The sequence below is a fragment of the Ostrea edulis genome, chromosome 10 (genome assembly GCF_947568905.1).
Source record: "Ostrea edulis chromosome 10, xbOstEdul1.1, whole genome shotgun sequence".
Taxonomy (NCBI): Eukaryota; Metazoa; Mollusca; class Bivalvia; order Ostreida; family Ostreidae; genus Ostrea; species Ostrea edulis.
The window spans coordinates 44,526,601-44,553,142 of NC_079173.1; the positions used below are offsets into that span (position 1 = coordinate 44,526,601).

At 35.2% G+C, this 26,542-nt stretch overlaps 1 protein-coding gene across 1 annotated transcript in view; it reads left to right on the forward strand.

Moving 5' to 3' along the window:
- LOC125666199 (uncharacterized) overlaps window positions 1–26,290 on the forward strand; it is a 58,683-nt gene extending 32,393 nt beyond the window's left edge. Inside the window, exons 8-14 of the mRNA XM_056151463.1 lie at window positions 349–434; window positions 1,676–1,831; window positions 2,555–2,652; window positions 9,255–9,532; window positions 12,348–12,434; window positions 19,337–19,465; window positions 23,024–26,290. Coding sequence (XP_056007438.1) covers window positions 349–434; window positions 1,676–1,831; window positions 2,555–2,652; window positions 9,255–9,532; window positions 12,348–12,434; window positions 19,337–19,465; window positions 23,024–23,175 — 986 coding nt within the window. The 3' untranslated portion in view covers window positions 23,176–26,290. The remainder of the gene's footprint in view (window positions 1–348; window positions 435–1,675; window positions 1,832–2,554; window positions 2,653–9,254; window positions 9,533–12,347; window positions 12,435–19,336; window positions 19,466–23,023) is intronic.
- The last annotated feature ends 252 nt before the right edge of the window (window positions 26,291–26,542 follow it).

Genomic DNA, 26,542 nt, shown 5'->3' on the forward strand with positions numbered 1-26,542 from the left:
TTGCTTGTCGTAGAAAGCGACTAAATGGGGTGGTCCTTTTGATGAGACTGCAAAAACCGAGGTCCCGCGTCACAGAAGGTGTGGCACGATAAAGATCCCTCCCTGCTCAAAGGCCATAAGTGCCGAGCATAGGCCTAAATTTTGCAGCCTTTCACCGGCAATGGTGACGTCTCCATATGAGTGAAATATTCTCGAGAGGGACGTACGTTAAACAATATTGAATCAATCAATCAATCTAATGTAGTATATTCAGCTCATTCAGGTGAGCATCTCAAAGACCAATGATAATCATAAACATAATGTAGTGACATGAAATTGATTCACATTCAAATTTTATTCCAATTTTAGAAAGTGTTTTAAAGTTTGAGGACCTGAAAATGAGCAGTTCATTGCTGAACCACAGCACAGAGGAGAGGTTTACCATTAATATACAGGTATTAAATTTTCTAATGTACTATATTCAGCTCATTCTCAAAGACCAATGACAATCATAAAATCTTAATGAAATTTAATAGCTAGAGGAAGGGATGGGAAGGAGTGTGTTCCTCCCCTCATTACTATTCTCTGAATGAAATTTAATTGAATGTAACCAAAACCAGTATAACGGGGGCAATAACATAGGTGATTGGATGTCCCCAAATCTGTACACTGGCTCTAGTAAATGTTAAACCCAGGTAAGGTAATTCCTGAAGTCTGGTCAACACATCAGAATGAAAACACCAGTAAGGAGTTTAATTATCAATGATATAGGGTAAACGTTGATTGATCTTGTAATTGATAACAAATAACAAATTACATAGAAAAATAACAATGTGTATAGTATCAAAATTGAAATAAATTAACAAAAATGGAATTCCCTTTTGATTTTTTTTTTTTAAAATCCAAACGCAGTTTTAATTTCTTGATAACACTTCCAATGGTAAATATGCATGGGTATTTTTAAAGCCTTTGATAAGTTAGACACACTTTCTTCGAATTTATGATGAGATTTCTTACTTCAATGCTCAAATTTTAAACATCAATATTTGCTAATTTTTAATCTTTATAGCGCAGGACCCTATTTTTGGTTTTAAATTACAAATATGGCATCATTTGCACAAGGGGGGGGGGGGGGGGGGGGGTAGTAGTCATGTCCCATGAGTGTAGCAAAGTGGACCATTGACATAGCTACTCTGCATTCATTGTAAGATATTGACATAGCTACTCTGCATTCATTGTAAGATATTGACATAGCTACTCTGCATTCATTGTAAGATATTGACCATTGCCATATCTACTCTGCATTCATTGTAAGATATTGACCATTGCCATAGCTACTCTGTATTCATTGTAAGATATTGACCATTGACATAGCTACTCTGTATTCATTGTAAGATATTGACCATTGACATAGCTACTCTGTATTCATTGTAAGATATTGACCATTGACATAGCTACTCTGTATTCATTGTAAGATATTGACCATTGACATAGCTACTCTGTATTCATTGTAAGATATTGACCATTGACATAGCTACTCTGCATTCATTGTAATAGATATTAACCATTGACATAACTACTCTGCATTCATTGTAAGATATTGACCATTGACATAGCTACCCTGCATTCATTGTAATAGATGTAGATGATTGACAGTTAACTATGCTGCATTCATCTGTTCTGTTTGCTATTTCAGCAGTATAGAAAGAATGAGAAAGCATTCAATCATGACCTTCAGAGGTTTATATTGAGGAATGGCCTGGAAGTTCAGAGAATGGTTATTTGGAACAGCAAGCCTGTGCGTCTATTTCAACTTTTCCTGGCTGTACACGAGAGAGGAGGTTATGACAAGGTTAGAGAGGAGGTTATGTCAAGGTTAGAGAGGAGGTTATGACAAGGTTAGAGAGGAGGTTATGACAAGGTTAGAGAGGAGGTTATGGCAAGGTTAGAGAGGAGGTTATGGCAAGGTTACAGAGGAGGTTATGGCAAGGTTACAGAGGAGGTTATGACAAGGTTACAGAGGTTATGACAAGGTTACAGAGGAGGTTATGACAAGGTTAGAGAAGAGGTTATGACAAGGTTAGAGAGGAGGTTATGTCAAGGTTAGAGAGGAGTTTATGTCAAGGTTAGAGAGGAGGTTATGACAAGGTTAGAGAGGAGGTTATGGCAAGGTTACAGAGGAGGTTATGACAAGGTTACAGAGGAGGTTATGACAAGGTTACAGAGGAGGTTATGACAAGGTTAGAGAGGAGGTTATGACAAGGTTACAGAGGAGGTTATGACAAGGTTACAGAGGAGGTTATGACAAGGTTACAAAGGAGGTTATGACAAGGTTACAAAGGAGGTTATGACAAGGTTACATGGAAGTGGAAGTCACATGATCTCTGAACTACAAATTACCGTGGCTTCAATATTCAATATTCATGCCATCATGTGAAAATACAGTGTATGATGTTTCAAAAATGCTCTTTAGCTCTTGGACATTGAAAAATCTTGGGATAATTCATTTTCATTTCTAAAGCTGAGATAACTGCAAATTTCTGCTGCATGGATTAAATGTGATTAAACATTGTAGGTTTGTGAGAGAATGCAGTGGTCATCTGTATATAGCGAAGTGACGGATTCTGTCGCCCGGGGTCAGTGTGGACATAGGGCAAAACTACTGTACTGGAGGTAAGTCTTCAATGAGGGACGACAAACCATTCTATAGAGTGACAACAGGGCCAAACCATTGCATCAAATTTATAGGTCATCTCTTTATACTGACCACAGGGCCAAACCATCATGCAGATATATAGGTCACCTCTATACTGACCACAGGGCCAAACTATTGCATCAAATCTTGGTGTTCTGTAGAATGACCACAGGGCCAAACTATTCCATCAAATCTACGTCACCTCTAGAATGACCACAGGGCCAAACCATTGCCTCAAATCTACGTCTTTCATGGGAATCTGGGTTAGAATAGGTCCTCAGTACACCTTGCTTGTCGTAGAAGAGGACAAAATGGGGTGGTCCTTTGGATGAGACCGCATAAACCGGTGTCACAGCAGGTGTGGCACGATAAAGATCCTTCCATGCTCAAAGGCCATAAGCACCAAGCATAGGACGAGATTTGCATCCCTTCACTAGCAGTGGTGACGTCTCCATATGAGCGAAATATTCTCAAGAGGGACGTTAAACAATATACAATCAATCAATCTCTAGAGTGACCACAGGGCTAAACCATAGCATCAAATCTAGGTCTTCTCTTGAGTGATTTACAATAGCAGGTGTTCACCTGTGAATACAGAAGCAAACTAGTAAAACACAGTTATAACAAACACACTTTTAATGGATTCACACTTACAGTAAAACATTCTTATACCAAACACACTTATAATGAATTTACACTTACAGTAAAACACAGTTATAACAAACACACTTATAATGAATTCACACTTACAGTAAAACACAGTTATAATGGATTCACACTTACAGTAAAACACAGTTATAACAAATACACTTATAATGGATTCACACTTACAGTAAAACACAGTTATAACAAACACACTTATAATGAATTCACACTTACAGTAAAACACAGTTATAACAAACACACTTTTAATGGATTCACACTTACAGTAAAACATTCTTATACCAAACACACTTATGATGGATTCACACTTACAGTAAAACACGGTTATAACAAACACACTTATAATGAATTCACACTTACAGTAAAACAATGTTACATCAAACACACTTATAATGAATTCACACTTACAGTAAAACATGGTTACAGTGAACACACTTATAATGGATTCACACTTACAGTAAAACATTCTTATACCAAACACACTTATAATGAACTCAAACTTACAGTAAAACACAGTTATAACAAACACACTTATAATGAATTCACACTTACAGTAAAACATTCTTATACCAAACACACTTATAATGAATTCACACTTACAGTAAAACACAGTTATAACAAACACACTTGTAATGAATTCACACTTACAGTAAAACATTCTTATACCAAACACACTTATAATGAATTCACACTTACAGTAAAACATGGTTACAGTGAACACACTTATAATGGATTCACACTTACAATAAAACACAGTTATAACAAACACACTTATAATGAATTCACACTTACAGTAAAACATTCTTATACCAAACACACTTATAATGAATTTACACTTACAGTAAAACACAGTTATAACAAACACACTTGTAATGAATTTACACTTAAAGTAAAACATTCTTATACCAAACACACTTATAATGAATTTACACTTACAGTAAAACACAGTTATAACAAACACACTTATAATGAATTCACACTTACAGTAAAACATTCTTATACCAAACACACTTATAATGAATTCACACTTACAGTAAAACACAGTTATAATAAACACACTTATAATGAATTCACACTTACAGTAAAACAATGTTACATCAAACACACTTATAATGAATTCACACTTACAGTAAAACACACTTATAATGAATTCACACTTACAGTAAAACACAGTTATAACAAACACACTTATAATGAATTCACACTTACAGTAAAACATTCTTATACCAAACACACTTATAATGAATTCACACTTACAGTAAAACACAGTTATAACAAACACACTTATAATGAATTCACACTTACAGTAAAACACAGTTATAACAAACACACTTATAATGAATTCACACTTACAGTAAAACACAGTTATACCAAACACACTTATAATGAATTCACACTTACAGTAAAACACGGTTATAACAAACACACTTATAATGAATTCACACTTACAGTAAAACACAGTTATAACAAACACACTTATAATGAACTCAAACTTACAGTAAAACACAGTTATAACAAACACACTTATAATGAATTCACACTTACAGTAAAACACAGTTACAACAAACACACTTATAATGAACTCACACTTACAGTAAAACACAGTTATAACAAACACACTTATAATGGATTCACACTTACAGTAAAACACAGTTATAACAAACACACTTATAATCGATTCACACTTACAGTAAAACACAGTTACAACAAACACACTTATAATGAACTCACACTTACAGTAAAACACAGTTATAACAAACACACTTATAATGGATTCACACTTACAGTAAGACACAGTTATAACAAACACACTTATAATGAATTCTTACTTACAGTAAAACAATGTTACATCAAACACACTTATAATGAATTCACACTTACAGTAAAACACAGTTATAACAAACACACTTATAATGAATTCACACTTACAGTAAAACACACTTATAATGGATTCACACTTACAGTAAAACACAGTTATAACAAACACACTTATAATGAATTCACACTTACAGTAAGACACAGTTATAACAAACACACTTATAATGAATTCACACTTACAGTAAAACACAGTTATAATGAATTCACACTTACAGTAAAACACAGTTATAACAAATACACTTATAATGGATTCACACTTACAGTAAAACACAGTTATAACAAACACAGTTATAATGAATTCACACTTACAGTAAAACATGGTTACAGTGCACACACTTATAATGGATTCACACTTACAGTAAAACATGCTTATACCAAACACACTTATAATGAATTCACACTTACAGTAAAACACAGTTATAACAAACACACTTATAATGAATTCACACTTACAGTAAGACACAGTTATAACAAACACACTTATAATGAATTCACACTTACAGTAAAACACAGTTATAATGGATTCACACTTACAGTAAAACAATGTTACATCAAACACACTTATAATGAATTCACACTTACAGTAAAACACAGTTATAACAAACACACTTATAATGAATTCACACTTACAGTAAAACACAGTTATAACAAACACACTTATAATGAATTCACACTTACAGTAAAACATTCTTATACCAAACACACTTATAATGAATTCACACTTACAGTAAAACACACTTATAATGGATTCACACTTACAGTAAAACACAGTTATAACAAACACACTTATAATGAATTCACACTTACAGTAAGACACAGTTATAACAAACACACTTATAATGAATTCACACTTACAGTAAAACACAGTTATAATGAATTCACACTTACAGTAAAACACAGTTATAACAAATACACTTATAATGGATTCACACTTACAGTAAAACACAGTTATAACAAACACACTTATAATGAATTCACACTTACAGTAAAACACAGTTATAACAAACACACTTATAATGAATTCACACTTACAGTAAAACACAGTTATAAGAAACACACTTATAATGAATTCACACTTACAGTAAAACACGGTTATAACAAACACACTTATAATGAATTCACACTTACAGTAAAACACAGTTATAATGGATTCACACTTACAGTAAAACACAGTTATAATGGATTCACACTTACAGTAAAACACAGTTATAATGAATTCACACTTACAGTAAAACACACTTATAATGGATTCACACTTACAGTAAAACAATGTTACATCAAACACACTTATAATGGATTCACACTTACAGTAAAACACAGTTATACCAAACACAGTTATAATGAATTCACACTTACAGTAAAACACAGTTATAACAAACACACTTATAATGAACTCAAACTTACAGTAAAACACAGTTATAACAAACACACTTATAATGGATTCACACTTACAGTAAAACACAGTTATAAGAAACAATGGATTCACACTTACAGTAAAACACAGTTATAAGAAACAGACTTATAATGAATTCACACTTACAGTAAAACACAGTTATAACAAACACACTTATAATGAATTCACACTTACAGTAAAACACAGTTATAACAAACACACTTATAATGAACTCAAACTTACAGTAAAACACAGTTATAACAAACACACTTATAATGAATTCACACTTACAGTAAAACACAGTTATAACAAACACACTTATAATGAATTCACACTTACAGTAAAACACAGTTATAACAAACACACTTATAATGAACTCAAACTTACAGTAAAACACAGTTATAACAAACACACTTATAATGGATTCACACTTACAGTAAGACACAGTTATAACAAACACACTTATAATGAATTCACACTTACAGTAAAACACAGTTATAACAAACACACTTATAATGAATTCACACTTACAGTAAAACACAGTTATAACAAACACACTTATAATGAACTCAAACTTACAGTAAAACACAGTTATAACAAACACACTTATAATGGATTCACACTTACAGTAAGACACAGTTATAACAAACACAGTTATAATGAATTCACACTTACAGTAAAACATTCTTATACCAAACACACTTATAATGAATTTACACTTACAGTAAAACACGGTTACAGTGAACACACTTATAATGGATTCACACTTACAGTAAAACAATGTTACATCAAACACACTTATAATGGATTCACACTTACAGTAAAACACAGTTATAATGAATTCACACTTACAGTAAAACACAGTTACAACAAACACAGTTATAATGAATTCACACTTACAGTAAAACACAGTTATAACAAACACACTTATAATGAATTCACACTTACAGTAAAACACAGTTATAACAAACACAGTTATAATGAATTCACACTTACAGTAAAACACAGTTATAAGAAACACACTTATAATGGATTCACACTTACAGTAAAACACAGTTATAAGAAACACACTTATAATGAATTCACACTTACAGTAAAACATTCTTATACCAAACACACTTATAATGAATTCTCACTTACAGTAAAACACAGTTATAACAAACACACTTATAATGAATTCACACTTACAGTAAAACATGGTTATAACAAACACACTTATAATGAATTCACACTTACAGTAAAACAATGTTACATCAAACACACTTATAATGAATTCACACTTACAGTAAAACACAGTTATAAGAAACACACTTATAATGAACTCAAACTTACAGTAAAACACAGTTATAACAAACACACTTATAATGGATTCACACTTACAGTAAAACATGGTTACAGTGCACACACTTATAATGGATTCACACTTACAGTAAAACATGCTTATACCAAACACACTTATAATGAATTCACACTTACAGTAAAACACGGTTATAACAAACACACTTATAATGGATTCACACTTACAGTAAAACACAGTTATAATGGATTCACACTTACAGTAAAACACAGTTATAAGAAACACACTTATAATGGATTCACACTTACAGTAAAACACAGTTATAACAAACACACTTATAATGAATTCACACTTACAGTAAAACAATGTTACATCAAACACACTTATAATGAATTCACACTTACAGTAAAACACAGTTATAAGAAACACACTTATAATGGATTCACACTTACAGTAAAACATGGTTACAGTGAACACACTTATAATGGATTCACACTTACAGTAAAACATGCTTATACCAAACACACTTATAATGAATTCACACTTACAGTGAAACACAGTTATAACAAACACACGTATAATGAATTCACACTTACAGTAAAACACAGTTATAACTACCACATGTAATATGAATTCACACTTACAGTGAAGTAATTTTTATTTATTTCCTGTAGTTTGAAACATATTATGAAGTTATTGGATATAGCGAATGAGAATTATAATGAATCAGAGTGTTCGTCCCAGCACTTCGCTATAATAGTGTTTAATTTTATTTGTATCTGACAGAACTGCGTCTTCGATAATGGTTGGTTGTATGTTGTTTAACGTCCCACTCAAAAAATTTTCACTCGTTTGGAGTTAAAGGACTGCAAAATTTAGGTCTATGCTCGGTGCTTACTGGTCTCATCTGATTGATTAATAGAATATTATTTTAGGTCCCTTCCGAGAATATTTCACTCATATGGAGACATCACCATTGCCGGTGAAGGGGTGCAAAATTTAGGCCTATGCTCGGCGCTTATGGCCATTGAGCAGGGAGGGATATTTATCGTGCCACATCTGCTGTGACTCATGACCTTGATTTTTGCGGTCTCATCCGAAGGACCACCCCATTTAGTCGCCTCTTACGACAAGCAAGGGGGTGCTGAGGACCTATTCTAACCCGGATCCCATAGGGATGTGGTCTCATCTGAAGGACCGCCCCATTTAGTCACCTCTTGCAATAAGAAAGGGTACTTAGGTCCTGTTCTAACCCAGATCCCCGTGGTAATCTACAGTAATGGAAACTGGCCACGCTGTTGTTACAGTATCAATCAGGGAGAAGTAGACTTGCTTTATTTCTATTCTAGGAACATTTATCCATATGAACTCTACATAAAGGGTCAAAACTACCAGAGTGTGATCAGATGTATAAAAGCTGGGAGTGGGATTGCTCCCATGAAGAAGAAATCCCAAAAATCTGATAAAATTAAGGACAAGTTTAAATCGGAGCAGACAGGGAACCAGTTTAAATCGTCGGACCAGACAGGGGGCAACGTTATGTCGGACCAGACTGGGAACCAGTTTAAAGAGACAGATGATGACACAAGGTGGAGAACAGACGAGGACAAATGTGACTCCTCAGACGGTAAGTTAACGCAGGTACTGAAAGATTGATTGTATTTTGCTTAACGTCTCCCTCGAGAATTTTTCACTCATATGGAGATGTCACCAAGACCGGTGAACGGCTTCAAATTTAGGCCTGTGCTCAGCACTTACGGCCATTGTGCAGTAAGGGTTCTTTAGCGTGCCACACCTACTGTGACACGGGGCATCCGTTTTTAAGGTCATCTCCGAGGACCCGTAACATTCACACCTGATGCCGAGCGTTTGGCGATGGAACTGTCACTACCTCTTTTAATGACTTAGGTCTTTCATGACCAGGATTCGAACCTCGGCCTTCCGCATGCGGGTCGAATGCTCTAACCTCTTGGCCACCGCGGCAGTCTGAAAGATTGAATGGCAGTAGCAAAGACCATTAGTTTGTATGTAAAACTTATACGGTACCAATTTTGATGCAACAGATGCGCATTTCGACAAATAATGTCCCTTCAGTGATGCTCAACCGAAATCTTTGAAATCCGAAATAACTATGAAGTTTTAGATCTAAATATAGCCAAAAACAGCGTGCTAAACAAGTGGAGCCAAATTCGTCCAAGGATAAGAGCTATGCATGAGGGAGATAATCCTTAATTTTGACATGAATTTCTAAATTTTATAACAGCAATTAAATATACATCCGTATTTTCAAGCTAGTAATGAAGTACTTAGCTACTGGGCTGTAGAGACCCACGGGGACTAACAGTCCACCAGCAGAGGCCTTGACCCAGGGGTCATAATGTAAAACTTATACGGTACCAATTTTGATGCACCAGATGCGCATTTCGACAAATAATGTCTCTTCAGTGATGCTCAACAGAAATGTTTGAAATCCGAAATAACTATGAAGTTTTAGATCTAAATATAGCCAAAAACAGCGTGCCAAACAAGTGGAGCCAAATTCGTCCAAGGATAAGAGCTATGCATGAGGGAGATAATCCTTAATTTTGAAATGAATTTCTAAATTTTATAACAGCAATTAAATATACATCCGTATTTTCAAGCTAGTAACGAAGTACTTAGCTACTGGGCTGTAGAGACCCTCGGGGACTAACAGTCCACCAGCAGAGGCCTCGACCCAGGGGTCATAATGTAAAACTTATACGGTACCAATTTTGATGCACCAGATGCGCATTTCGACAAATAATGTCTCTTCAGTGATGCTCAACAGAAATCTTTGAAATCCGAAATAACTCTGAAGTTTTAGATCTAAATATAGCCAAAAACAGCGTGCTAAACAAGTGGAGCCAAATTCGTCCAAGGATAAGAGCTATGCATGAGGGAGATAATCCTTAATTTTGACATGAATTTCTAAATTTTATAACAGCAATTAAATATACATCCGTGTATATGAACTCTAGCAACATTTATAGATGAACTCTAGCAAAATTTATAGATGAACTCTAGTGACATAGATGAACTTATGACATTATAGGTGAACTCTATAGTGACATTTATAGGTGAACTCTAGTGACATTTATAGGTGAACTCTAGCAACATTTATAGGTAACTCTAGCAACATTTATAGATGAACTCTAGCAACATTTATAGATGAACTCTAGCAACATTTATAGATGAACTCTAGTGACATAGATGAACTTATGACATTATAGGTGAATTCTAGCAACATTTATAGATGAAGTCTAGTGACATAGATGAACTTATGACATTATAGGTGAATTCTAGCAACATTTATAGATGAACTCTAGTGACATAGATGAACTTATGACATTATAGGTGAACTCTAGTGACATTTATAGATGAACTCTAGCAACATTTATAGATGAACTCTAGCAACATTTATAGGTGAACTCTAGTGACATTTATAGATGAACTCTAGTGACATAGATGAACTTATGACATTATAGGTGAACTCTAGCAACATTTATAGATGAACTCTAGTGACATAGATGAACTTATGACATTATAGGTGAACTCTAGCAACATTTATAGGTGAACTCTAGTGACAGGCAAAGGGTGCACAGGGTATATTTTTCTGTCAATTTGCTCTCACTGTCATACAAGGTAAGTAAACCGAGAGGGAGATACATGTATTTTAGACTACAATAAATACTGATTGATTGATTAGACTACAATAAATACTGATTGATTGATTAGACTACAATAAATACTGATTGATTGATTAGACTACAATAAATACTGATTGATTGATTAGACTACAATAAATACTGATTGATTGATTGATTAGACTACAATAAATACTGATTGATTGATTAGACTACAATAAATACTGATTGATTGATTAGACTACAATAAATACTGATTGATTGATTAGACTACAATAAATACTGATTGATTGATTAGACTACAATAAATACTGATTGATTGATTAGACTACAATAAATACTGATTGATTGATTAGACTACAATAAATACTGATTGATTGATTAGACTACAATAAATACTGATTGATTGATTAGACTACAATAAATACTGATTGATTGATTAGACTACAATAAATACTGATTGATTGATTAGACTACAATAAATACTGATTGATTGATTAGACTACAATAAATACTGATTGATTGATTAGACTACAATAAATACTGATTGATTGATTAGACTACAATAAATACTGATTGATTGATTAGACTACAATAAATACTGATTGATTGATATGGTACAGTATTTTAGACTACAATAAATACTGATTGATTGATATGGTACAGTATTTTAGACTACAATAAATACTGATTGATTGATATGGTACAGTCTTGTTAGACCCATTGATGTTTCAGTATCATCAATCTCACAGTCTATTGCCGTTATATTTTTTTCAGTGTTACCAGAAGAAAGTCCTATTGAATTTGACCACATACTGCAGGAGCTGCACAATAACTCCAGCAAGATATTCCAACTGCAGGATGGTAATTAATTCATCAATCATTCAGATTATTTTCAACACCTGATGCTTACAGAGAAATTTCTCTACAGGATGAGTTTTCCTTCTCTTCGCTATGAGCTCTCCTTGTCTTCACCCTGGGCCAATCAAAATTCCTCGAATATCTCGCGCACTTGACAAAAATCTCAGATGTAATATGATGGTTAGCAATGTTGTCACAACAATGCATCAAATTCACTAATGGATACCATTGTATTACATCCGAGATCTAGGACATAGGAATATACTGTCCGTTCAATATCTTGAGAACCCTTTGCTTGACACAGATCAGACTTGGTACACTGGTACATCTGCAGGAGAAGATGACCCCTATTGATTTTGAGGTCACATGGTCAAAGGTCAAGGGTCAAACTGGACATAGTAATATACTGTCCACTTAATATTTTGATAACCCTTTTGCTTGACAGACATCACACTTAGTACACTGGTACATCTTCAGGAGAAGATAACCCATATTGATTTTGAGGTCAAAGGTCAATAGTTGAATTGGACATAGTAATATATTGTCTCCTATATTTTAAGAATTATTTGCTTCATTGACACCAAACTTGGTACACTGGTACAGCATAAGGAATAGATTACCCTTATTGATTTTTAGGTCACATGGTCAATCCACTCTTGACATAGGAAGATATTGTCTGCTCAATATTTTGAATTGATGATACTACTATAAATTAAATGTGTGTGGATAACCCTTTTTCAATTTTACACCATGGGGGGCATATGTGTTTTACAAACATCTCTTGTTATCATTTGGATTAGACCTCACTAATATCATAATGGATTTGTTTTTTGCTCAAAAATAACATTAATATCTATAGCTGACCACGGGTATGATGCATGTGACCCAAAGGATGAAGTGAAATAGTTACATGTACAGTGCATATGAAATGGACCCTAATATATCTATAAAAATAAGATTTCTTGTTTCATGTTAAAATTAACATGATTCATCCTATCAATGGGTCAAATATTGTTTGACATGTTTCCAGGGTTCGAAATTAACTTTTCAAGCACTAGTCCGTACGGACTAGTCACTATTGATGTTCACTAGTCCGCAAATCATTTCACTAGTCCGTCCAGTATATCATAAAATGATCTTCATTTTAATCAAACCAAACACATCACAGTTGCAAACAATTCAATTTCTGACACCTACAGAAGAAAAAGAGACCACCATATTTTATTTCGCATTCAAAATCTTCAGAAGCATACAATATTAACTTCCAAGTTAATCCTTTTATAAACGTCCATAAGTGCGTTCGAGATCGACGTTCCTGTTGTTTTGGTGCTCAGATCTTAGAGTCACAGGAGTTCGAAATTTTATCAATAAAGTCAATAAAATTCACTCGATTGACCAAGTCATGAGCTATAGTGTTATGAACTACTGTGTTAGAGTCGCGAATGACGAGAACATGTGCGCATAAACGTGCATGTTCTCAGACCACACTACTTGCAATTTTTGCACCCAGAACACGTCCTCGTGATGTGTACTCGGTGTTCGGAATCGGCAGGAATTTGACAATTTGTGCACGTTCGGAGAACGGCGGTCTCGAACGCACTCCATGTGTTTGGAAGATCAGACTGTCGTAGTCATGCAAACACTTGACCATGCAGGTAATCAACCATAAGTTCAAACATCTAAGAGACTCAGACAAATATTGCTATAAATCTTTACCAATTCAAGATTGATTTCCGGAATTTCACTAGTCCGTACGGACTAGTGCTATAGAGAGTTCACTAGTCCGACACGTTTTTTACTAGTCTCGGACTTACGGACATGAGTTAATTTCGAACCCTGTTGTTTCATACCGATTGTTAGGCCTTCTTGGTACACTGATTTTGATTACGGATAACTCCGTTTACCTGATCAGGATATAGGGCTCACAGCGGGTGTGACCGCTTACTCCTCCTATAGGCACCTGATCCCACCTCTGGTGTGTCCAGGGTTCGTGTTGCACAACTATCTACTTTGTATTGCTTATAGGAGTTATGAGATTGATCACTGTTTGTTATCTTCACCTTTCATTAACATTTGCACTTTCATGATTTGAATGTTACACGGCGCATAAATTCGCCACTAATGGTATATAACTCTCAATTTAAGCTTGGGGTTTCCTCATTAGCTAAACTTCCCATAGGAATTTTGCCCCACCCATACTTTTACAGATCTGGAAATATATGGACGACATTATAGGTACAATAAAATAATTTAGGCTATGGTTGTATGCAAGGTGAAGACAACGAACAGTGATCAATCTCATAACTCCTATAAGCAACACAAAATAGACAGTCGGGCAAACACGAACCCTAGACAACCAGAGGTGGGACCAGGTGCCCAGGAGGAGCAAGCATCCCCCGCCGACCGGTCACACCCGCCGTGAGCCCTATATCCTGATCAGGTAAACGGAGTTATCCGCAGTTAAAATCAGTGTGCCAAGAACGGCTTAACAATCGGTATGAAACATGTCAAACAACATAAACTTTTAAATTTCGTATGGCGATAAACGTAGCCCATATCGTTGATATTTATATAAAAAAAGATAGCAAAATTTTCACTACAAGCCTCTTCATTATGGAAACATGTTTGAACTCGATGGCCTACCTGGAGGGGCTCGCTATATACAAAAGACGATAACCGTGTGATTCGGATGTATTGTCCGCCGTTTTAGGAATGTAAACACGCCTTCAGCATCGTGTATTCCATACATACGGTATGCATGTATATGAAATTTATTCACCAATACACTTAATTTTTATAAATTGTATTTAGTTATATACACGTTTAGATATCGTTATCAGAAATAATTTAGAAGGGATTATAGTTTATAATTAATAATGGTTTTGCCATTCCAACAAAATAACAACTATTGACTGAGTATTCATTTTTTGACGTAGGCCTGTCCTTCTGATAAAAGTTTAATGTCTGCGTCTTTTTGAAATAAACATGTGTAACAACAATCAATGAAAGTAATATTTTAATGCAGCGTTATTAGAATGTTCAACAGTTTACAATGGAAAGTAGAAGTGTTTGTGCATTTGGGTTTTATTTACGTGGTTTCTTTGGATCTGAGGGCAAGAGGAAATCCTGAGGCACTTTAGGCCTAGTAAGTAAAGCTGTTGAGATAATTTATCACATTCAATATGCCTCCAGAGTCCAGAGAAAAGAGACTACTTGTGAATACTTGGTACCGCAGCATGTCGAGATACTTTCGATTAGGCTTGTCTAGTAGGCGGTTGATTCCTTGTCGATGATAAAAGTGTGGACACTCTTTTTGTTTTCTGGTCGTAATTTTTGAGTAGTTATTGATCGAGTTGATATTTTTATGGTCGGTAACTTACATTATATGTCCGGGGGGGGGGGGGATATCATTTTAATTTTGCTATAAAAGAAATTCTAAGTAAATACAGAATAGCAAGTTATACTCTTTATTTCATGTGTTAACACAGAAAGTATGTCATCCAAGCGGGGACAGTACGTGTCAAAAGTAGTTCGGACCGGAAGTGCTTTATCAAACAGGCGTGTGATAAAGCTAATGCTTTATCTTACTTTCGATATACGCCACATGTATGAGATAAATGAAATTTATTCACCAATGACAATACACTAAATTTTGATCAATTGTATTTAGTTATATACATGTTTAGATTTCGTTATCAGAATTAAGTTGACGTTTCTGAATTTAATTTTCAAATCAAATAATTATATAGTTTCTTTCTTTACATTACATGCAAAGTGGAATGCACTAATATGATTTTACTTTCCTTTTCAAAATTTTACACATTACATGCAGGTAAAGCTTTTGGTTTATTACTCTACCTGTAATTATGATTAACCGAAACATAAAGACTTACGCGTATATTACATAAACATGTACATGTATTTTCACAGCACGGGCTATTTAAATATAAAAATGGATAATCAAGGTATTTTCATAAAAATATTAGATATTCATAATACATTTTGCTTCAAGGCAAATTTGAGCCTGAGAAAAAAAGAGGAATCCGATGTGTCTTTATTTTTTATTAATTTATTTTTTGTGAGCACTAATAAATTGTGACATATGTTTAGTACATCACAATATGATACAGGGTTTGAATGAAACGTATGTTGACGGTTAACAGTTCTAACATAGTTTCCGTATTTAGTTGAAAATAACCAATTGAATGAAAATAAGATTTAATTTGTACTCAATTTCTAATTTCATTTTTTTTTTTCAGCGATGGCATTTCTGACCGATTGTGCTTTTTGATAAGGTGTTTAGGTACACGTATTAGCAATATCATCACCTTTCATCACCATGATGAATATATAACATGCATTAAAATACTGATCACATGCAGCATATATGTATATTTAGAAAAAAACATGCATAAACTTCCATTTGATAAAAAAAAATATCAAGATTCTAACAATTATTTGTTAAGACCCGCCCACTTTGTTGGTAAGCAGTAAATGTAGTACGGCGGAAAGCCGAAAGTCCCGGATAGCGATTTTTTCGAGATTTCTCTCTTAATGCTGCATCATAGTGAATAACATATAATTTGCAGAGGTTACTGTTTGTAACCTTAAGGTACATAAAAAACATAAACTTTTTCTGAGAATTCTTCTACAAAAGTAGTACCAAACCAAAGTTTTCACCTGCCAAAAAGCGGTAAATCTAGTACGTTTTATAAATGTTGGAACCCAAACACGGTCGAAGACACTGACCGATTTCCACAGCCCCTTTGTAAATACTGGGTTTTAAGTAATCCTATTCATGCAAAAAATATTGATTAAGACTACATTTTATGTTTCTATCATTTTTTCCACAACACAGAATAATAAAAACTGCTGTATTTTGTAATCGTGATAATGTTCAAATCGGAACAAGTAGGTCCCCTTAGTTTGGTAAATTCGTACCTAAACAGCGTATGCGTTCATGTAAAACGACAATTGAAGATGTCTGTTGGTAATTAGTCATGATTACAGCATTAACCATTGATTCTGTTGCCCAGCTCTGGCAATGCAAAGGTTCCCCATTCACCCATTCATGTTATTTTGAATAAAAATCTAAACTCCGAAAGTAAAGAAATTATACTCCCTAAAGTAAATAATGTAACCCCAAAAGTGTGCTTTAACAATATTTTGTCATTTTGATTAAAAAAAAAAGGGAAATATGATAGTACAGTCGTTAATCATCTTGACGATGGAATGATAATATTAAAATTTGTCGTTCCTCTTCTATAAATTACATGTACAAATGATTACTTTAAATCACACTTCGTATGCATTAGTAGCCATCAAAATACTAATTGAATTATAAAAGTATTCAATTAATTCAATAACAAATATGCTTCAACAACCAAAGTTTAAAAAGAAGCACACTATTTATACATGTAGTGTATATATATCAAAGTGGATTGAAATATTGCAAAAAAGTGTGTGTACTACACATGTATATAATTGCAAATAATATGTAGCGTGATACAATAAAATGCGCATATAAATGCACCATATATGCAATTGCAATTTATGTAAGTTACCTTAGATATCTAGAACTCAGTCTGATTCAATATTGTCTATAATGCTAAACCGCAGACTTCCGGTAGATCAAAAGATCGGTGACCATGTTCGGGTTTCGGCATTTATAAAACGTACTAGATTTACCGTTTTTTGGTATCCGAAAACTCTGGTTCAGTATCTTCTTTACAGAATTCCCAGAAAAAGTTATATGATTCTTGTTTAATAGGTCACAAACAGTTATCACAATAAGTTTGATGTCATTCTATCGACTATTAAGAGAGAAATCATGCAAAATCGTTATCCGGGACTTTCGGCGTTTGAGTTTCTACCGTATACCCACTTTGTTTATCATTATTCATGAAGGAGTATTATATGGCGAAAACTGCTTGTTATGGGGTTTAAAAATCAATTGATATTTCGATATTCCTCGCGCTGAAAAACAAAGGGAACTATTAAAAACTATAGAAACCATCGTCTGTGGTCTCTTAATGTATAAAATCTTAATTTTTGTACGGTAGTATTGCTTTTAATTGTCTACGGAAAAGGGGGCCAACTCTAATGGCTGTTTCACCTCATCCTTTGCCATTACGCATGCGTCTACATTTAGACCACATTAACTTCTTTTTTGCATTCACGTGGAGCTAATGCGAAGTAAATTTGCTTTACATTAAATCGTGATGTAAATTCTAATTTTCGAAGTAAAGTAATGCGCATTAAAATATCTTTGTAAACGCTATTCAGATTTAAATCACATTAACTTAGGTAAGGAAAATGGATATGGGCTAATTGTTTTAAATGTAGTTGCTTAAAAGTTTTGACTTGGGGGTCCACTTATATAATATTTCATGTGTGATCTAAACATTTCAAGTCCGATTTACATTTGTAAATAACATGTCATGTGTGACTTAAAAATCACTTCCTATGTGACCTAAATAGCATTACATGAGTGACCTAAATAGCATTCACTGTTCGACCTAAATAACGTTTCATGAGTGACCTAAATAACACTTCATATGTGACCTAAATAACACTTCATGTCTGACTTACATTTGTAAATATCATTTCATGTGTGACCTAAATAGCTTAACCTAAATAACATTTCATGTGTGACCTAAATATCATTCACTGTTTGACCTAAATAACATTTCCTGTGTGACCTAAATAACATTTCCTATGTGACCTAAATAACGTTTCATGTGTGACCTAACTAACATTTCCTGTGTGACCTAAATAACATTCCATGTGTAGGTTTCTTACAAAGGTTTCTATTACCAGAATTATGATAGTCCCTGTATTGATGCCTTCTAGGTTATTGTACACTGCAATCCATTGCCTATTTTTTTGATGTCGATCATTCACAGAGATGGAAGGAACACAGACTTCACTGGGGATACATATCAAGTTTTACGAGGATTCTACACCCCCGAGTCTCTCTGAAGGACTGATGGAGGCTCACACCGCTGAGGAATTCTGCTGTGCTCATTTACCAGGTGAAACCAGTGTTTTATATTATGTAGGGTAAATTCAGTGCTTGTTAACCACATGAAATCAGTGTTTTATGTTATGTAGGGTACACTGCTTATTTACCAAGCAAAATCAGTGTTTTTATCTTTCGATCAGCTCAAGCTTTTGTCTGTAATATAGTCTGTCCCTTCTGTCCATCCATCTCTCCGTAAACTTTTCATATTTTTATTTCCTCAATAACCATTGGGTCAATTTTAATCAAACTTAGTACACGTTATCCTTGGGATAATGGAGATTTAAGTTTGTTCAAATAAAGGACCTTGCCTCCTTCAAAAGGGAGGTAGTCACGAAAATGCAAAAATAAGGTGGGGTCATTTAAAAAGCTTCACACTAATCACCGGACCAGAAAAGTGGAAATTTACATGAAAGCTTCCTGACATAGTGCAGCTTCTTGTTTGTAAAACTCACGGCCCCCAGAGGTGAGGCGGGGCCACAATAAGGGATCAAAGTTTTACATGCAAATATATTGGGAAAATCTTTTTAAAATCTTCTCAAGAACCACAGAGCCAGAATAATTCAAATTTAAATGACAGCTTCCTGACATAGTACAGATTAAAGTTTGTTAAAATCATGACTCTCGGGGGTAGGATGGGACCAAAATGGATCAAAGTTTAACATGCAGATACATGTATGTAAGAAAAACCTTTAAAAATCTTCTCAAGAAGAACTGGGCCAGAAAAGTTTACATTTACATGAAAGCTTCCTGACATAGACTTGATTCAAGTCTGTGCAAATCATGGTTCAGGGGATTGGGTGGGGATGCAATGGGAATTAAAGTTTACATGCGAGTAGAAAGGGAAAAATTTTGAAAATGTTTTTCTCAAGAACTACTGAGCCAGAAAAGTTGAAAGCTCCATGTTGAGTGAAAACTTTGCAAATGTGACGTAAAACAACTTGTAGATGAAAACATAACTGCACACATTTGTTTATATACAAAGTCAAAGAGGAAAACATCTTGAGGTTTAAATCACAGAAGATTGTCATAAGTGGATACGTAACATGATTTTCGATAGGGTCTGGATCTAAAGTGATAAACTTAAAGAAAGAAACAGGTCACTAATACATTAATTGTTAGAATGCTCAAGTAAATTTATTTGGTTGGCCAGTTTTGATTATGAGGCGATTGTCATCATATCAATACAGCTTTAATCTGCCTATAGTGGATACAGCATGCTAGGATACAGGGGCCCATTTCACAATTTCACAAAACAACTTCTGACAAAGTCACAAGTCTTATATTGTATTACACAGTTATTAGTTTACAAGAATAAATTAAAACCTGTCTGAGACTTCATTCTCAGCATTATCCCCCACCCCCATCCTCCCCCACTATTTTACATTGGAGTGAAGGATCTTACATTAAACGAGAAAATTCCAGTATGTAAAGTTTTTGATAGTTAAAGTTCTCCATTGCATTTCAATATAGCAGTCTTGTCTATAGATGAAGGGGTCCAGTGTGTCTAAATATAGCAGTCTTGTCTATAGAGGTAGGGATCCATCATGTCTAAATATAGCAGTCTTGTCTAAAGATGAAGGGGTCCAGCATGTCTAAATATAGCAGTCTTGTCTATAGAGATAGGGGTCCATCATGTCTAAATATAGCAGTCTTGTCTATAGAGGTAGGGGTCCATCATGTCTAAATATAGCAGTCTTGTCTATAGAGATAGGGGTCCATCATGTCTAAATATAGCAGTCTTGTCTATAGAGGTAGGGGTCCATCATGTCTAAATATAGCAGTCTTGTCTATAGAGGTAGGGATCCATCATGTCTAAATATAGCAGTCTTGTCTATAGAGATAGGGGTCCATCATGTCTAAATATAGCAGTCTTGTCTATAGAGATAGGGGTCCATCATGTCTAAATATAGCAGTCTTGTCTATAGAGGTAGGGATCCATCATGTCTAAATATAGCAGTCTTGTCTATAGAGATAGGGGTCCATCATGTCTAAATATAGCAGTCTTGTCTATAGAGGTAGGGGTCCAGCATGTCTAAATATAACAGTCTTGTCTATAGAGGTAGGGGTCCAGCATGTCTAAATATAACAGTCTTGTCTATAGAGGTAGGGGTCCAGCATGTCTAAATATAACAGTCTTGGCTATGGAGGTAAGGTTCCATCTTGTCTAAATATAGCAGTCTTGTCTATAGAGGTAGGGGTCCATCATCTTTAAATATAACAGTCTTGTCTATAAAGGAAGGGATCCAGCATGTCTAAATATAATAGTCTTGTTAGCTCACCTGAGCTAAAAGATCAAGTGAGCTTTTCTGATCGCCTGTTGTCCATCGTCTGTCCGTCTGTGTGCAAACTTTTTACATTTTCGACTTCTCCAGAACCACTGGGCCAATTATAACCAAACTTGGCCAAATGCATCCTTGGGTGAAGGGCTTTCAAGTTTGTTCAAATGAAGGGCCATGCCCCCATTAAAGGGGAGATAATCACAAAAATAGGGTGGGGTCGTTTAAAAATCTTCTCAAGAAACTGGGCCAGAAGAGCTAATATTTACATGAAAGCTTTCTGACATAGTGCAGATTCAAGTTTGTTGTTTTACATACGTAGCAGTCAGACAGGATCATTTTCCGGTGGCCAGTTAGCTCAGTTGGTTAAGCACCTAGCTAGAGAAATTCAAGGGGCCTGGGTTCGAATCCTGGTCTGGTCCATTGCATTTTTTCCCATTCCTGTTACATTTTGGGCCGTGACCAGGATTTTCATCAAATTCTTGTTCCCGTTACATTTTAGTGCCGTTTGAACCAGGATTCCTAGACACAAACCATATCTTCACCTTTACCTCATTTCCATACATCTACACCCAAAGGTAATGGTGCTAGGTCCAAAACTTGTGTTCTGTCTATGGTGTTGTTTGATGGTGTAGATAGCATTACTCGTAGACCAGCCCCTGGAACTGACAGGTGAAAATGTCTGCCGGGGGATTAAGATCCTGGGTTAATGTCTTCAAGGATGAAGACATTTAAGAAGGGAGGAATGTAGCAATCAGACGGGTTTGAACACTGGTGGCCAGTTAGCTGAGATGGTAGAGCACTTGACTAGAGGTCTAAGCATTGTGTGTTTTATTTGTAGTGGAAGAGGCCCGGTCTAAGCATTGTAGGTTTGGTTTGTAGTGGAAGAGGCCCGGTCTAAGCATTGCCTGTTTTGTATGTAGTGGAAGAGACCCGGTCTAAGCATTGCATGTTTTGTTTGTAGTGGAAGAGGCCCGGTCTAAGCATTGCCTGTTTTGTTTGTAGTGGAAGAGGCCCGGTCTAAGCATTGCCTGTTTTGTATGTAGTGGAAGAGGCCCGGTCTAAGCATTGTATGTTTTGTTTGTAGTGGAAGAGGCCCGGTCTAAGCATTGCCTGTTTTGTTTGTAGTGGAAGAGGCCCGGTCTAAGCATTGTATGTTTTGTTTGTAGTGGAAGAGGCCCGGTCTAAGCATTGTATGTTTTGTTTGTAGTGGAAGAGGACCGGTCTAACCATTGCATGTTTTGTTTGTAGTGGAAGAGGCCCGGTCTAAGCATTGCATGTTTTGTTTGTAGTGGAAGAGGCCCGTCGTGTCCCAAGCATCCATTTCACCTCAAGTGAAAGCAGCCAAAGTCAAGACGTGCTTCATGAACTTCAGGCCATGGAGGAGACGTTTGATGATATCGACAAGGAAATAACATCACTTATCATCGGCAGTTATTTATGATATATACAGCTGTAGGGATCACTGAGGAGAGACTCCGGTGATTTATCATGATTTATCTATCTCAGTGATAGACGACAACTGATTATGGTGGTACCGATATTGATGTTAAGACAGCTGTATGTGTTATTGATGTAAAGTATGAAGATATTGACGAGGAAATCATTGACTGATAGAGGACAGTTGTATGTGTTATTGATGTAAAGTATGATGATATTGACGAGGAAATAATTGACTGATAGAGGACAGTTGTATGTGTTATTGATGTAAAGTATGAAGATATTGATGAGGAAATCATTGACTGATAGCTGTATGTGTTATTGATGTAAAGTATGATGATATTGACGAGGAAATAATTGACTGATAGCTGTATGTGTTATTGATGTAAAGTATGATGATATTGATGAGGAAATCATTCACTGATAGAGGACAGTTGCCCGTGTTACTGATGTAAATAGTGATGATATTGACAAGGACAATTATTCATTGATAGAAGATAGAAGTATGTTATATTGATGTAAATAGTGATGATATTGATGAGATCATAAAACTATAAATTATGTAACACCCTGATTGTTCAAGGCATCATCTGGGGCAAAGGGTGTGGTCTCAAGGTCACTTCAAAGTTGACCTTCAATTTTGTTTTGTTAAAACTTTGATATTTTGCTTAGTATAAGGACTAGGATCATCAAATTTTGTCAGTTGATGCATCTTAGGACCTAATATCATGTTGTCTCAAAAGTAGGTCATGGTGACCTACTTTTTGAATTTCGCAGGTAATTATTATTAAATGGATTTTGATGCATATCTTGAGCACTTTTGAGCCTATGATCATCAAAAGTTGTCAGTTGATGAATCATGGGACCTTGAACTGCGTCATGTGAAAAGTATATCACCATGACCTACTTTCTGAATTTTATGGCTAATCATTTATGAATACATTTTAGGTTGTTATTTCAGATACCGAGAGATTTAGAATCATCAAACCTTTTAAGTTGATGCGTCTAGAGGCCTGGAAATATATTTATAAAAAAAGTAGGTCACAGTGACCTACTTTTTGAATTTTGCAAACATTCAAATTTCACATTTTCAATTTTAGATGCATATTTTGGACATTATGAAAGCTAGGATCATCAAAACTTTGTCAGTTGATGCATCTTGAGTCCTCATAGTTTGTTGACCAAAAAGTAGGACACTGTGACCTACTTTTGAAATTTATCAGCTATATTTTAATATTTCAGATACTATTTGACTTACAATTATCAAACTTTGTCAGTTGATGCATGTTGAGTCTTCAGAGTGTGTTGACTAAAAAGTAGGTCACTGTGACCTATTTTTGGATTTTGATGGCTATATTTGAATATTTCAGATACTATTTGACTTACAATCATCAAACTTTGTCAGTTGATAGGTCTTAAGTCTTCAGTGTGTTGACCAAGTAGATCACTGTGACCTGCTTTTGGAATTTGACGTTTATATCTGAATATTTCAGATACTATTTGACTTCAATTATCAAACTTTGTCAGTTGATGCATCTTGAGTCTTTGGAGTGTGTCGACCAAAAAGTAGGTCACTGTGGCCTTCTCTTGGAATTTGACGGCTATATTTGAATGATATTTGACTTGTCAGTTGATGCATCTTGAGTCTTCAGTGTGTCGACCAAAAGTAGGTCACCGTGACGTACTTTTGGACAGTTATATTTAAATTTTCAGGTACTATTTGACTTAACATCATCAAACTTTGTTAATTGATGAATCTTGGTTAGTGAGAATTTTTGCCTGTTCTACAATGTATCAGAAGAGCGATTCTTTAAGCCCATGGACCTCTTGTCTCATCTAGTGATGGTGGACATTGATTACATTTCCTCAGCATGAGTAGATGAAGAAATGAGGAGTCTCGCTTACATGTACCAGAGACAAGCGAAATATTTGAAAATTCGGAAACAGACGAAATATCATCAAGGTTTCAAAGACAAATGAAACCATTAAATATCCAGATTCTTCAGATGAGATTAGTGATGACCAAAAACCAGAGGAAGCCAATGTGGGATCTGAACATGGGGATGGTGACAGCTCTCATTGAAATTCCTAGGAGCCCAGCAAGGAAGATAATGCTGGTGAAGAAAACGGAGATGAGAAGATACTAAGATACCGATAGGAGATGCCTGGACACTATCACTTTTATATGTCACCTGACTCTGGTGACCAATCATAATCGATAGCGGTCTGTCGTGTATCAACATTTGCACATAATTGAGTTCTCTATTTTTCTTCATTTTTGATATGTTTCTACACTGGTAACTGTGTTTACCTGTTCAGGATACAGGGCTCACGGCAGGTGTGACCGATCGACAGGGGATGCTTACTTCTCATAGGCACCTGATCCTACCTCTGGTATATCCAGGGGTCCGTGTTTGCCCAACTCCCTATTTTGTATTCCTTATAGGAGTTATGAGAGAGATAACTGTTCGTTATCTTCACCTTTCTCAATGGAAATATTTCGGTCTTGTTAATGATCGTTTGATTGTATAATTGTGTTCTTGGCACACTGATTTTGACTGCGGATAACTCCGTTTACCTGATCAGGATATAGGGCTCACGGCGGGTGTGACCGGTCAACAGGGGATGCTTACTCCTCCTAGGCACCTGATCCCGCCTCTGGTGTGTCCAGGGGTCCGTGTTTGCCCAACTATCTATTTTGTATTGTTTATAGGAGTTATGAGATTGATCACTGTTCATTACAATAGTTGGGCAAACACGGACCCCTGGACACGCCACAGGTTACCATCCCTCGGTCTGTGATTATTGACCTCCGTGACACTGGATATCAACTTAATTTTGAGATCAGTGATGGTGAATATGATCCCTGGTGTTGGTATGGGGCCACAATTGGCTTTCAACTTTAAGCATTAACTGTAATCATGATAATTAAGAAACATGTTAGAATTTTTGTTCTCGGGAATCAGGAAGGTACATATTGCTGAATAAACATGCAAGCATCCTCATGCATCTCATCAATTGGTATTTCATATTCAAGGAACTTTATTTAGACTTTGTTTATCTGTGTGTTTGTAAATGTACATGTCATTGTAAATAATAAAAAAAAAATTCCAATTCTATCAATCTGATTGTGATTGTATGGATAATCAAAGTACAGGAAGTACTCCAGGGAGTTGAACTTGTCAAACATTCAAGGGAAAAAAATTAAAGTAATTCCCCTGGTGTTTAAAAATAGTATTAATTTATTCTCGCTAAATATGTGAGGTTAATTTCAATGGATAAATACATATATTTACTGTATGCAAAGACTAAGGCATGTTATGGAGTATGTATTAACCTTTAACCCCTCTTATCAGCGATGGAATCGTCCA